Source organism: Hydractinia symbiolongicarpus, chromosome 9 (assembly GCF_029227915.1).
Source record: "Hydractinia symbiolongicarpus strain clone_291-10 chromosome 9, HSymV2.1, whole genome shotgun sequence".
NCBI lineage: Eukaryota > Metazoa > Cnidaria > Hydrozoa > Anthoathecata > Hydractiniidae > Hydractinia > Hydractinia symbiolongicarpus.
This window is the reverse complement of record NC_079883.1, coordinates 19,523,066-19,538,193: the sequence shown is the minus strand read 5'-3', so window position 1 is coordinate 19,538,193 and position 15,128 is coordinate 19,523,066. Positions and strand designations below refer to the sequence as shown.

General features: G+C 33.1%; 2 protein-coding genes across 3 annotated transcripts in view; both read left to right on the top strand.

Annotated features, from left to right (window-relative positions):
- The window catches only part of LOC130656832 (transcription factor IIIB 90 kDa subunit-like), a 35,115-nt gene extending 24,552 nt beyond the window's left edge, over positions 1-10,563 (top strand). Inside the window, exons 4-15 of one of the 2 annotated variants that reach the window (XM_057459769.1) lie at positions 1,774-1,947; positions 4,179-4,210; positions 4,414-4,486; positions 5,081-5,230; positions 5,338-5,916; positions 7,621-7,688; positions 7,764-7,845; positions 8,179-8,237; positions 8,611-8,924; positions 9,000-9,054; positions 9,303-9,504; positions 10,374-10,563. In XM_057459769.1, the coding sequence (XP_057315752.1) occupies positions 1,774-1,947; positions 4,179-4,210; positions 4,414-4,486; positions 5,081-5,230; positions 5,338-5,916; positions 7,621-7,688; positions 7,764-7,845; positions 8,179-8,237; positions 8,611-8,924; positions 9,000-9,054; positions 9,303-9,504; positions 10,374-10,417 (1,832 nt within the window). In that variant the 3' untranslated portion in view covers positions 10,418-10,563. The remainder of the gene's footprint in view (positions 1-1,773; positions 1,948-4,178; positions 4,211-4,413; positions 4,487-5,080; positions 5,231-5,337; positions 5,917-7,620; positions 7,689-7,763; positions 7,846-8,178; positions 8,238-8,610; positions 8,925-8,999; positions 9,055-9,302; positions 9,505-10,373) is intronic. The other variant, XM_057459770.1, reaches the window with a different exon arrangement.
- A 1,598-nt stretch (positions 10,564-12,161) lies between these two features.
- Positions 12,162-14,791, top strand: LOC130656833 (neutral and basic amino acid transport protein rBAT-like). The gene is made up of 3 exons (XM_057459771.1): positions 12,162-13,034; positions 13,240-13,686; positions 14,316-14,791. Exons 1-3 carry the CDS (start codon positions 12,206-12,208, stop codon positions 14,624-14,626), a joined length of 1,587 nt encoding a protein of 528 aa, XP_057315754.1. The 5' UTR covers positions 12,162-12,205; the 3' UTR covers positions 14,627-14,791.
- Positions 14,792-15,128: the final 337 nt, after the last annotated feature.

The following is a 15,128-nucleotide window of genomic DNA, read 5'->3' as shown; positions in this document are numbered from 1 at the left end:
CGCGACACTGAACTTTGCTTATATCAAAAATAAAATATGTGTGACTACCAGGTATATACATAATGATTTTTTTACAGATAACCTAACATGTAACCTAAAAGTTTCACTAAAGTCAAAAGCATGCCCACATGGACAAATTCCCCAAAGTTTGGAAGTACCAGAAATGAAGGCTTACAAACAACGTAGGCCTAGGAAATTTTGAACCTCAATAAGTTGTTGTTTATATGGCATTTAACCTATTGCATATTATTTTCTATTTATTTCTTAATAATGATTTTTTTTTGGATAAAGAGGGAGTTATTCACAGTTAATAGTAAGTTAATATCTTATTAAACTAACTTTAAAAACTGTTAGTTCGCTGTTTTTAGTAGCTAAAACATAAAAAACCCTCAATTCTCAAAGAAATTTAAACGTTATAAAGGGTAAACAAAAATATATGCAAAAATTATTTTTACAGAGTAAATTTGAGATACTTTCAATTTTACAGGGTAAAATAATTGAAATAAAAATTACGATGAATTTCAAGCTTGGTAAGATTTGTATAGCCCTTTCATGCTTAAATTTTTAAAAAAAGTATTTACATGCGTGGTTTGCAGCATGCATGTATTTTTTCACGTGGAATTTCCCAGAAAAAAATCCTTAGGTAACTAAGTAACTTGTGGCAAATTTTAACAATGTTTAAAGTTTCGGTAGCTGACTAAAAGTTATTTAACATATCTCCTGGGTTTTAAATATTCTGCAAAGCAAAATGCCTAAAATCGAAAAACCAGGTGAGTCGTGTGTCAAAAATTTCTAGAATAGTTCCTCTTGATAAAATAAATGTTGGAAGTTTCAAGTTTAAAGCATAATCCTTGGGAAGTTATTATATTTTATAATTATAAATATTTCAAAAAAATTTAAAGGAGTAGGTGGTAGGGACCTAAAACGTTTACAGACAGGTGTCTAGATAGATATAGTATCATAGTTCTGCAACTTCACAAAAAAAGTTATAACCACACACCTCTTTCATCCTCCTGAAAACAATACAGTGGTGCTAGTTGTATTTATTAAATTAAATACCACAAACATCCCTAAGCCTAAGAATAATTTTACAACAAAGGTAAAATGCAGATGTGATGTTGAATTGAAGATTTATCACAACTTCTTTACGTGAAAACCTGGTTTTAAAATATTATGATTTTGCTATATACGCTTTGTGTGTATTTCTTATTGCAAGCTAAAACATTTTTCATGAACACACTTCCTATATTGATGAGTGAGAGTTGTCTGTGCTTTGATTTTATTGTGACAGTTAAGGAAAATAAAGGGATGTAAATAACTCTTTCAATGAATGTGTAGGATGTTGAGAAAACAATAAAAAAAAAGGCACAAATACTTATGTGCTAGTGTACGAGATCATCTAACCTAATATTAAAAAAATGACATTTTAACAGGTTATTTCCAGGTTAACTTTCTTAAATCACAAAAAAGTTAAAGAAGTATTATAATATTTCTAGGTAGCCATGGAAATAAAATACAATCGATCTTTCTGGCTGCTCTTTCCTAAAAATTGTTTTAATTTCGGTGTTACACCATTTTTATATAGAAAATTATACATATAATTTGACGTGTTTACCATGGAAATTTTCTTTAAATGTTACATACATTTATCCCTTTAAATTGGGTCTAACTTGACATTTGCGTTTGAAGCTCATGGGGAGGGTTTCCTAGTTATCTGGCATAGGCTATTACATAATAAAGCCAATTTTTTCTTTCTATATTTTATTTTTTCAGGTAAGCAACTGATCAATCAAATGGGAAGTCAATTAAAAATGAGTCATCATTGCTTAGATTCCGCATTTATGTTTTACAAAATGGCTGTCAGCAAAAGGTTTACATCTGGTCGGAAAACTATTCATGTAATTGGTGCATGTTTGTATCTTGTTTCAAGAACAGAAAAGACGCCACGTATCATTTTCATTTTTTTCTGTGTCTATATTTTGTTTATCCCTCATTGCAACCAAAAGCTTGTAGTTTACATTGTTTTGACATGTATGTCACTCTTGTTCATAGTTTATGTTACAACTACACAATCACCTGTTTTTTGTAGTAAAAATCTACATATATATATTCAATAATACTTTGAGGAAGATTGGCAACACAAGAATTATTGATAATGTTTTACTGAGCCTTAATCATACATGCAGTAAAAATTCATGACATAGAAATCACAAAATCTATTTCATGCAGACACTAAAATGTTGTCTCGTTTTTTGTCACTTAGTTTTATATTATACTAGTCGATAAGGCCCATGGAAAAATCCACTTAGGAAAAGTACAATGGAAAAATAGGTTGTTTTAGATGTTTTGCTGGTGTCAGCAGTGCATAAGCAACAAAAAATTGGTGAAATTTAGTTTTTGTTGTTGCCTGTAATGTACAGAGGTTGAAACACTGATGAAAATAATGTATATGATAATTTATAGGTTTTCTACTAACGCCTTAGGAGATATAAGGGTTTAAAAATTCTGTTGATGTCAGCAAAGACACGCCTAAACACAATTTTTTTTGGAAATTTGTGTACCCATTGCCTTCATCGTATAGATCTTAAACGCTGATCAAGAAAATGTATTGATCATGTATCTTTGACACACAGTATCAGAGATATTGGGGCTTAAAGGTGTTTTGATGATGTCATCAACCTGTTCAATCCGAAATGGATTTGGGACCAGGCTTGGGAAACTTGCCCAAATTGGTCCCAGGTGGTCCCTAGTTACCTACGCAGTTAAAAATGACTGACGTCACCACCTTGTTTCCATGTTATTTGACCTGAAAGTTTTAAGTGCACTGTATTGACTTCATTAATTTAAATTAAGATATTGACGTTGAAGTAGTGAAAATTTACCATTTAAGACGTAACTTTTTCGGCTTCATTAAAGGAAAATAAACACATCCACTTTGCTTGTTACAGACAGACAGACACACTCTCTGTAGAAAGAACAGAAATAACAAAGAATTTTAATGATATCAACAATGACCTGTCAATAAACAATAATTTTTTTCACTTTTTTTTAAGGTATTATTATATAGACTAGTAAGGCCCGTGGAAAAATCCACTTAGGCAAAAAAAGAAATAACAAAGAATTTTATTGACGTCAACAATGACCTGTCGATGCTCAAAGATTTTTTTTCACGATTTTTTTTAGCTGTCACCTGTGTTTTGTGGAACTTGAAACGTTGATTGCGCGGTTTTTGTCAGCAGTTAAGGAGATATAATCTGCTGATCAAGAAAATGTGTAGGATGATTGCTTTTTACGAACAGTTGAAGAGATAAGGGTTTCTAAGGTTTTTTAATGACGTCATTAGCCCATCTGTTCCGAAACGGGTCAGTTGACCCAGCTTTAGGAAATTGGTCCTAATTTCGTCCCATGTAGTCCCTAGTTACCCACGCAGGAGTAAGGTCAGTTATTTTCACCCGTTTTCAAGTTAATTAGGCCCTGTTTAAACCAGCAGTTTAAACAGGGAACTGCAATTCTAGACAAAAATATTGATTTTTTATTTTTGATATATGGACAAAAGTTTCACTTTCAAAATTAGGGCTGCAAAGACGTGCATAGGACATGAAGACACTGTTTAAAATGTGCTATTTGCATTCTCTAGCATGGCCACACTACAAAATAATCCACTTCCGGTCATTGAGGACCCCAAAATTCATGCCAAATTCTTATGCTGATGTCAGCGACAATTAGGAGATTTTAGAGTTAAGACTTCACTTGTTTTGTTTTATTTCACTTGGCACAAAATGTGGTCGCTTTATTAAAATTATTTGCTTTCAAATTAAATCCAGTGTAAATATCCTAATGCCAGCAGTGAAAATAAAAAACTTAAGCCAACATATAACACTTGTATGTGTGAATTATTTATGAACAAAATGTGTTAAAGAAGTTTTTCTTAATTTCTTTGTATTATATAATAGTGGTATTTATATTTTTGTATTGAAAGTTTCATATATCACCAAATTTAAACATAAATTTTCAACTAAAGGCAAGCAGAAATTTTCCAATTTATGTTTATCAAAGTTTTTAAACATGATTGATGTAGTACTGACAAAGAAAGATAGTGCAAGTTAAAGTTCAAGTTAACTGTTAAGTAATAATTTTGTTTTTATTGTACATATTTTTCTTTAACTTGAGTGTAACAGATATGTTGCTTGATGTTTGCGACGTAGTTCAGGTATGTTTCAAAATGTGTCTAAAATAAAAGATAGCAAAGAGTTGATTTAAAAAACTTCAGAAGCATTGTATCTGCAGTATATAAGGTGTTTTCATACTTCTGCACACCATATCCTTTCAAAAATGTTTTTGCTATAACATTTTTATCTGGTGAAAAAGTTTTTCAAGATTGATTTTGAACAATCCTCTATTTCTTTTTTTAAGTGTGACGTTGTAACTTTGGGTAGAGTATTTCTACAACTTGCTCGAGAACTGTGTATTGATTGTCCCATAGTTGGTATGAATATTTATTATTATAATACTCATTGTTTGTCTTTGAGCAAATTTATAATCCAGGGATTTTATAATAGAGAACGCCATATTATATTTGCACCTATAATCATAGTAATAACCCCGTTTAAGTAAATTTCACCACTTCATGTTAACCCTTTTCGCCGGGTAGGGTGGGGGGGATTAGTTTTTTTAATAACTTTTTTTTGCAATGCTGCATGATTATGATACCTAGTGCAAAATTTTTCAGTTTCATACCTATCATAGCCTTAGATATTGACTATTACTCAAAATTAGGGAAGTATAATAACTTTCATAAGGACTATCCTTACAATTTTATTTTTGGTTTTTTCCCGAGAATCTGGAGAAATTGGATTTTCGGTTTATTGGTTCATAGTTTATCATCATTGTGTTGAGCTTGCTCAAACATCATTGACTTGCTTTTTCAAGTTTAGATGATCTGTTAGTGCACAGGTCTGGCAGCACGAGGTCTGTGTAGTGTGTTAGTTGGGTGCGTAGAACTGTTATGCAACCCAATGAGAGGTATCATAACTTGGTTCAAGGTTAATTATCAAATCAATCAGTTTTTTTCTTTGTATAGACCCCAGTTTGTACATTCATCGATTTGCACACCAACTTGATTTTGGTGAGAAAGAGAATGAAATATCAATGACAGCGCTTCGTATTATGGCACGTATGAAAAAAGACTGGATACATTTCGGGCGGAGACCATCTGCATTATGTGGAGCTGGTATGACATTTTTATTCAGATATTTTTCATCATTCCAATATTAACAATATATGACTTCATATTATATTTGTAATGATCTTGGATAACTATCGCATGTTACTTTTCAGCTTTAATTATTGCTGGTAAACTCTTTAGCTACAATGTTACCATGACTGATATCGTTAAATTAGTTCGAATGAGCAAGACCACAGTGTTTAAAAGACTAATGGATTTTAGTAAAACCGCAACTGGTAAACTGACCACAGACGAGTTTAAAACAGTAGATCTCGAAGAGGAAGCAGATCCCCCTTCCTACACTGCTGGAAGAAATCGTGTGAAGTTTGCACAAGAACTTGGAGATAATTATAGATTTGTGTCTAGTGATATTTTATCACAAGTAGTCAAAACACAAGAAAAGCTGGAAGTTCTATTAGAAAAACGAAAAACTATACACAAAGATTTGGAAATTACAAAATCGGAAGCAGAATCGTTTGATTATAGAAAAGAATTACCTTCTGACTACTCGTTATATACTTATGAGTTAGACGAAAATGGAGGTTTAAAGAATCCTTTGTTTGTCATTCATAATGAAAATGATATGAATTCAGAAAAACTTGAGGAGAGCGGCAAAAGTCATGCCAGCAGTACTTTGTTATTAGATTCTAAAACAAAATCAGAACCAGTGGATGTGTTTAAAGAAGAAAAAAGTAAGATTCTTCCTTTAAATTAATTTATTCCTTGATACCACTGACATACTCCGTTGCTGCCTCTCATGGCATTTCATTTTCAAAATACATATGGTTACAAGAATAGGTTAAAAGTTTCTTGTTTACTTGTTTACTTGATGGAAAAGGAATCATTTTTATTTTTCAAGGAGAATGTGTTTTACGCACAAGCATTGTGAGACTGAAATAGCATTATTCTTGTGAATATGCAAGCTCTTTATGTCAGACTTGTTATAATTTTGCTGCACTAAAAATTTCATATTTTTCTAAAGTCAAAATAATAAAGATTAACTTTACAAATAATGTAGAAATAATTAAACAAAACGTCTAGTTCGTGTTCTTTTGGTAACTTTTAAAACAGCGAGAGCAGTGACGGATAGCTAGATTGAAGAGCTGATAAACTCACTTGCAAATTAAATAATAAAAACTTTTTTAAAAAATGTGCTCAAATTTACAATGCAAAATATAAACAAACTTTTTTTGTTTATGATATAAGATTTTTTGAAGCGTACATTGTAGACACGTACTACAACAACTTATTTGCAACATTTTGGTTTTGGATCAGGGTGGTATCACACAAGCAATATTTTATCCAAGATGATAAAAAACTATTTTAAGGGAACGAACACAAGTATATTATTTTACGAAATTCTACGGAAAAAGTAAAAAACACAAAATCTGCAAAATTTAATCCCTTTCGAATAAGGTTGTCACATGGAATAAATGTTTTAAATAGAATTTAAATAGAAAAACAATATTTGAAGTCCATCCCACAAAAGCTAAATTCAATGATTAAAGTAAAGTTAGTCCAACCAAACACTTCGCTTTCTTTTATTATACGCAAAGTTCAAAAAACATTACAATACATTTGGAATGTGATGGTTACATGGGAGATATGCCATGACCTTGCAACAAATTGTATTGCATGAGTCTAAATAAACTGCTTGTGTTCCCGAGGCTTAACTACCTTGTTGTCAAAAGTCAACAAGACGTATGATATACGCAAACAACCTCGCGAATAAAGTTTACAAAAAGCTGTCTATCAAATTGGGATTTTTGTTACGAAGTTAGACACGACATATTTTACTATTCAGATACGCAATAAAATTTGTTACACACTTATTTTTCAAAATTGATTTGTGAGACCTTCCTGAACGGAAAATTCCTCGAACTTTTAATTTTCGATGGGTCCGTCTTGGGTGAACCGACTGACAGGAAGAAGAAAGACCACAAACCCACAAACCCCAAAATTTGCGAAATTCATTAATTCAGTTAATTCTGCCTACATTCACTTTTAAAAAGTTTGGTGGAAACACCTTTATTTACTAGTTAGTTAAACAAGTGTTTTGAACACTTGTCTTATCTTTTTAAAAAAGAAAAAAGAAAAAAAAAGTAAAAATAGTTACCAAGATGAGATTCGAACACACGACGACTCCCGTGTCGGTGCTCAGAGAGGCAAAAATTTCCATTCTTGTAGAACACATTTGCGTTTTAATACAAGCTCACGAGCTTGTAAATTCTTGTAGAACACATTTGCGTTTTAATACAAGCTCACGAGCTTGTAATAAGTCAAGAACATTTGTATATCATGTGACACCGATCTGAGTGGAGAAATAGGAGGCCAAGGCTAGGGACATACTTAAGAATTTGTGTGCCACACATGTAAAACATTTTTCTTCGAAATAGTATTGAAGGGTGAAGAAGAAAATGACGAAATTGAGTTGGATGACATCGATGATAAAGAAATTGATAAAGTAAATGATTTTTTTGTATGTGTATGTTGTGGATTGATGTAATTGTGATGCAACTACACTATTTTTCTTTGTCAGCTACTGTTAACAGAGGATGAAATAAAAATAAAAACTGAAATATGGCTGGAAGAAAATAAAGAGTATTTATTAAAAATGAAAGGTTAGCTACTGTTGTTTAAATCTTCACTGCTGTAGCATAGGCTGATGTGTTATTAACTTACTTGCGCTCTGTTGCTTTTCACAGTTTATACAAAAATTATTTAGGTGAAAAATTATTCTGACCACCTTTTTTTAAAACATTCAATTTAAATAGTTTTTTGCGGTAAATAGAACATCACCAAATACTGTTTGTTTAAAAAATTTTTTTGTAAAAAACACTATTAAAAAGTACCAAGATATTTTCATTTGCTTTGATTGGTTAGTTTAGTGAGAATTTAAGAATCTACATTTAAAGCTTTTAATTGTAAATATTTAATTTTTGTTTTATATAAAGAAAAAGAAGAGGAACAAAAAAGAAAAGAAGAGGAAGAAAGTAAAGGCGGAATAAAAAGGGTAATACAGTTCCACTTGTAATGTCGGAAAAAAATATTATAGCTGTTATATGTAAGGATAAGTGGAAAAGAAGTGTGGTTCATTATTTGATCTATTATTAGATCTGCTATTTCACAGCATAGCATAGTCGAAGTGTCTCTTACATGCTATGTTTTTATTCTTAGTAGCTAGTAAACGAGGTATTCAAATTTTATGCGATATACGTGCAGGCAACATGGATTTTTTGTTTCAGCCCTGATTTTTCTCAGTTCTGTAGTGAACTATAGCATTAATCATCTGAGCACCATGTTTCTTACTGTCAAGTATAAAGAAAGTAAATTTGCTGGGAATCTCTCACAGACTGCAGGTGGTGATGTATACTTTTTTCATTTAGAAAAAGAAAACATACAAAAGAAAGCAAAAAGATCGTCCAATTTGCGACACAGCCGATGAAGCTATAAAAACAATGCTCGCAGAGAGAAAGTTATCGAGTAAAATCAACTATGATGTTCTGCGAGGTCTGAGGTCTGAAGATAAAAATCAGGATTTTAAAGTGATGAAAAACGAACGTAATACCGACAGTGAAGCAGACGTTGTTGATACAAACATTAAAGTAGAGGATAAACCGCAGCTGCTGGAAAGTATTATGTATGAATCGGGCCCTATGAAACGAACCAATAAGAGGTCAGACTTTCCACCAACTGAAAGGTTTATCTTTTTTTATCTTACACATGCATTACCTCAAGAATTCAATACATGAAATGTTTGTTTGCATAATTCTAGAAACGCAAAGACAACTTTTATCTCGCTTGGTTCTCCAGATACTAAAAGGGTGAAGGTTAGAGAATATTTTTAACGTCTAATGTTATAAAAGAGAAAAAAAAATGATCATAGTGTCCTTTGTTTTCTTAGTTGTTATGTAAATTTGTTAGCAGTTTCTTCTTATCAAAAGAAATATTCAGGTGGCTCGTTATTTTAACGTCAGTGTTCTATATCTTATTTGTTTTAATGTGTAACGGGCTGTTTTGCATTTAATATTGTATATCAATCTTTGGTTTCTGCGAAGTGCAGTCAAATTTCATTTAGGTTGAACAGGAACAAAGAAATCTTACTCAAAGTTTAGAAACAATACCAGTGATTGAAAAGCAGAAACCTAAAGTGGAAGAAATGCAACCAATTGTAGAATCAGGTCCTGTGAGTACGAATGTGGACGATGATGACTATGTAGAAGATGAGGAGGAGGGGGAGGTTATAACAGCATCAGCATTGTTTGCTAAAGAAGTTGATGGTAAGCTAGGCCTAATGAATTTTGATCTCATTTTGTAAGTTTTGGTTGTTACTTTTTATTTACAATCTAAATTTAATAAGAATTAGAAATAAACGAAACACAGGAAACAGGAAAAGAATCACATTGTCTATATATTGCCTCAATTATTCATTATTAACTAGTCGGTAAAGCCCCGGAAAAGACCCGCTATTTGAACTTTGATAATCTGACGTAACTAAAAAAAACATTTTTTACACAAAAGAAAATAAGAATTTACTAATTTCCATTATTTCAGAATATTGAATCTGAAATGTATAAAAAGAACGTTTGCAAGGAGTAATTCCTCACTTATCAAAAAGGTTCTTAAAGTCTTGCACAAATTGTCAACTGTCAAATCGCATTCAGTCCTGCCCCACGAAACCTTGCACAAAATGTCAACTGTCAAATCGCATTCAGTTCTGCCCCACGAAACCTTGCACAAAATTTCAACTGTCAAATCGCATTCAGTTCTGCCCCGCGAAACCTTGCACAAAATGTTAATTGTCAAATCGCATTCAGTCCTGCCCCACGAAACCTTGCACAAAATGTCAATTGTCAAATCGCATTCAGTCCTGCCCCACGAAACCTTGCACAAAATGTCAACTGTCAAATCGCATTCAGTTCTGCCCCACGAAACCTTGCACAAAATGCAACAAACAACAGTAACAGATTTATTTTTTCAGTATATTGCATATGGTCATCCCTCCCAGAAGTTAAGCTCGAAATGTAAATCAAACATCTCTGTTGCTTATATCCAGTAATACTTAGGCTAAAATTGCTAATCTTTTAGATATTACTACAGTTGCTTATAAACTGTTGCTTATGAAAAATACGTATATTTTTTTATTTAGATTACGACACCTACGGTTATGATGATGGAGATACATTCTACTGATACAAATATATAGTTACGATGGAGATACACTATATTGACAAATATTGTTTTGATTGTGGAGATTTACTCTATACTACTGTCAAACATATTGTCATGATAATAGAGATACCTTTTGCTGAAATAAATATATTATCTACCAACCGTTAGATGATCAGCGTATTTGTTACCCCTAAAAGTTTTCATCAAAAATTGCATCTACTGTACTAAGATAGTTGAAAGAAAACGCAGCCATCCAAAAAAAGCAACAAACACACAGTCAGGAAAATAAGAAAATTTTGAATTCGATCAGGGAAAAAGAATGATTTAATGGAAAATCAGTGAGATTTAGGGAATTTTTGTATTTTTTAATATTTAATTTTGATTTTTTGTGTATATTGTATATTATATTGTTTTACCTTTCTACTTACTAAATACTAACTTTTGAATGAAAAATAAACCACTAAACACAAATTTCAACACATAGCTTGTCTGGGTATTCACGGTGGCGACCCTGTAAACACAAAAACACTTTCTACTACTCTCTACTTTCTACTACTCTCTACTTTCTACTACTTTCTACTACTCTCTACTTTCTACTACTCTCCACTTTCTACTACTTTCTACTACTCCCCACTTTCTACTACTCTCTACTTTCTACTACTCTCTACTTTCTACTACTTTCTACTACTCCCCACTTTCTACTACTCCCCACTTTCTACTACTCTCTACTTTCTACTACTCTCTACTTTCTACTACTTTCTACTACTCTCTACTTTCTACTACTCCCCACTTTCTACTACTCCCCACTTTCTACTACTCTCTACTTTCTACTACTCCCCACTTTCTACTACTCCCCACTTTCTACTACTCTCTACTTTCTACTACTCTCTACTTTCTACTACTTCCCACTTTCTACTACTTCCCACTTTCTACTACTCCCCACTTTCTACTACTCCCCACTTTCTACTACTCCCCACTTTCTACTACTCTCTACTTTCTACTACTCTCTACTTTCTACTACTCCCCACTTTCTACTACTCTCTACTTTCTACTACTCCCCACTTTCTACTACTCTCTACTTTCTACTACTCCCCACTTTCTACTACTCTCTACTTTCTACTACTCTCTACTTTCTACTACTCTCTACTTTCTACTACTCTCCACTTTCTACTACTCTCTACTTTCTACTACTCCCCACTTTCTACTACTCTCTACTTTCTACTACTCCCCACTTTCTACTACTCTCTACTTTCTACTACTCCCCACTTTCTACTACTCTCTACTTTCTACTACTCTCTACTTTCTACTACTCTCCACTTTCTACTACTCCCCACTTTCTACTACTCTCTACTTTCTACTACTCCCCACTTTCTACTACTCTCTACTTTCTACTACTCTCTACTTTCTACTACTCCCCACTTTCTACTACTCCCCACTTTCTACTACTCCCCACTTTCTACTACTCCCTGAAAAAAGGGGGAATTTTGGAAGATAACTATACTTGATTTTGTTTGTTAAAACAACATGGAATCCCTAAAAAATTGATTGTGAAAACAGCCTAAGTGGTTAATTTTTAGTCTTCAAACTAGTGCTCTGTAATTTAGCATATTCATCGGAAACTTTGCATTTCACGAACAGCCAGAAACAACTTTAGCAGTTCAACCTGTGTAGTTTCTGTTTGTTACTTCATCCTCCCTGTTTCTGTTTGTTACTTCATCCTCCCTAAAAATGTTTGAAAGAAGAATTCAAAATATTTCCTAATAATTTGTTTTTACAAATGTTGTTAATTTTAGACATCTATAAATAATTATGACGTCAGCAACTTATGAGAAAAAAAAAAAAGAAGACTATAATGTGGAGCTGAAAACTAAAAGTGAATTCCGCAGACCGTCCGGCAAAGAAGTTGCTGCGTGCAAGCCCTGTCGCCTGTGTTTAGTAGGAACATTTCTTTTGTTTCTGATTGGTTTGTTAGTTGCGTCAATTGTTCTAATTGCAATCACTGATAAATGCAAAACGACAGAACGGGTAAAAAAGTCAAATATTTTTGCGTATCAAGTTTATGTGAAATCATTCCAAGACTCAGACAATGACGGAGAAGGTGATGTTAATGGGTTGAAAGCTAAGTTGTCGTATATTAAAAACATGGGTACAAAGGTGATTGTTTTGAACGATGCGGTTGGAAAAAAGGACTTGAAATTAGATTTAAACATGGGAGACATAAAAGGTTTTAAAAAACTAGTGAGCTCTTCAAAAGAACAAGGAATGAAAGTTCTGATTCAAATGAACCCTGTTGTCGTGGCTGACGACAATGAATGGTTCATAGAAAGTAAACAGAAAAACTCGAAACATGATTGGTTTATCTGGCGGGATGCAAATTTCACCAACAATTGGAAATCGGTCAGCAGCGGCTCAGCGTGGCATGGGGCAGGTGGATATAGAAATCAATCTTTTTATTCACATTTTGGAGCGTCTTTACCTACATTGAATTATTACAGTTCAGAGGTTGTTGGCGAAGTTACGAAGATTTTAAATTGGTGGCTTGATCTAGGTGTTGATGGTTTTGTACTGACAAGTATCTCTCGATTGGTTGTGGACAAAAAATTTCGTTCCAATAATGGCAACTGTAGCTACGATAAAGGTTGGTTGATAAAGTTTTACCATTTTAGAGTTTATTTATGAATTTCTGCGTTAATGCTGGCTTGCGTTATAAGAAATTTCACTGGGGTTTTAACTATATAAAATATTGCGCGAAAATTGATCAATAAGTATCAATAAGTCCGTTTAATACCTTAACAGTAAAATAATAATAAAATATATTTTATAATAATAAAATATGATTTTAGATCTTCCTTACTCACACAAGATTCTTGCTAACCTTTTCCAAACAATACATCAACGAGGTGGAGTGGTTTGGGTGGTACCACGAACCAATGTGAAGGAGAGCGTTAAATACTTTGGCAACAAAGACAATCAAGAAGCAGACGTGGTTTTGAACGATGACTTTGCACTACTTAAATCCTCTTCTCTTACTGCGAAAAGGTTGAACGAGAGTTTAAGCACTTACTTGAAAGACCAACCAAGCTTTGGAGAGATCGGTTGGATGATGGGTGGCACCAGTTATACAAGGTTAGCCAGTCGATTCAGTAGCGCCCAATCAAAGCTGATGTCGCTCTTTCTTCTAACTCTTCCTCATGTTGTTTTGAATTATTATGGAGATGAGTTGCTCCTGCAAGATACAAAGGATGGGAAAAGCTTTGCGATGATGAAGTGGAGCAATGATACAAAAGAAGGTATATTGTCACTGTTAATACTGCATTTGGATTTTTATTGAATACCATGATCTTGTACATACAGCTGTTTTTCTTTCTCCGTATCCTTTATGTAGATCTTGCGAAAATTGCCGTACGTCGACAACATTAAAATTTAATTTAGTTTTAATATTTGCAACAAATAAAAAAACAAAGTTAAGGTTTAACGAATATTGAAAACTAAGGAGAAGCACTTCTTAACTCTATTTGATATTTGGAAGTGGAGACATAAAGCGCCTGTGGAAAATGCCTAATTGTTATGAAACTTGTGACTATCACTATTTATTTTTTCACCTTTTATTTAACTACACCATCTGATGATGTCACAAATTATCAGACATGACCACTACAGCAAACTTTGAAAATGCTATAAATTCTGACCTGACAACAATGCTGACGTCTGCAAAATCAAATTCCTTTTGTTTCATACTACAATTGTGCCGAGTTTTGTCATAACTATAACTCTGTCAGACGTTATACGGACCACGGGCACCCAATACCTTCAAAGCCCTAGGGTTATTTATAAGATGGAAAGTTTTGCAGAACACTTCTCATGAAATAAACAAACTGTATGTCAACCTATTTAAAACGGGCAGAAATATTTTTTTTAGCATCCAGGGCTATAACTGTTGCCTTTTCAAATCTCACGCACATTCGAAGTTCCATGGATGTGTTCAAGTATTCTCCGAAAATTGTGTATGCGAAAGAAAAGGCGTTGGTTATGTGGTATAAAGGTTCTACTGAACTAATTGTGGGCGCTAATTTTGGAAGCGCTGCTGCCCAAGCAGCGAATGTTACTGAAGCAGTAAAAGGAAAGTTTATATTTCACACGGACGATACGAAAACTGGAAAAAAAGTTGACTTGAAAACACCTTTGGAAGTCCCTGCTAATCAGTTGTTTCTCATGGAAGTTATAGAATGATTAATGAAACTGAAATTGTGACAATACTTGTTAGATATTCGACAGCATTGAGAAAATTAAATTTATTACGTGACGTGTATGAATTTTGTCATTAAAAAAAGTTTTATTCTGTCGGCTCGAGCCAGTTCGTATTTGTTGTTTTTTTGTAAAATTTGATGAGGAAAATGTGTTTTTAGAGTATTATTACAATTTTTTTCAGGACTTTATTTATTTAGAAAACGTATTTTTTATTTAATTTCATTTAGCCAACCTATATTCCAGGTTTTTTTCCTGATGATATTTCACTACAATCGTGTACGACATAAAATGAAAGGCCTTTAAAGTTACTGGTACCGTCCCAAAAATAATTGATATCGCGTCGCTCTTCCCCTTTCCCCAAACTTCTGTTGCATGCAACATCCCTTGGACGAAACAACATCTAGCTCAAGAAAAGGAGTTTTTTGACAGGCGTTTCATTATGTTTCAATTAAATTCGATTACAGTAGCATTGTTTACGGCAACG

Excerpts from the sequence above, each read along its gene's own strand:
- LOC130656833 (XM_057459771.1), top strand. The coding sequence starts at position 12,206 with ATGACGTCAGCAACTTATGAGAAAAAAAAAAAAGAAGACTATAATGTG. Across the intron at positions 13,035-13,239 it reads CAACTGTAGCTACGATAAAG|ATCTTCCTTACTCACACAAG; the intron begins GTTGGTTGATAA and ends ATATGATTTTAG. Across the intron at positions 13,687-14,315 it reads GAGCAATGATACAAAAGAAG|CATCCAGGGCTATAACTGTT; the intron begins GTATATTGTCAC and ends TATTTTTTTTAG.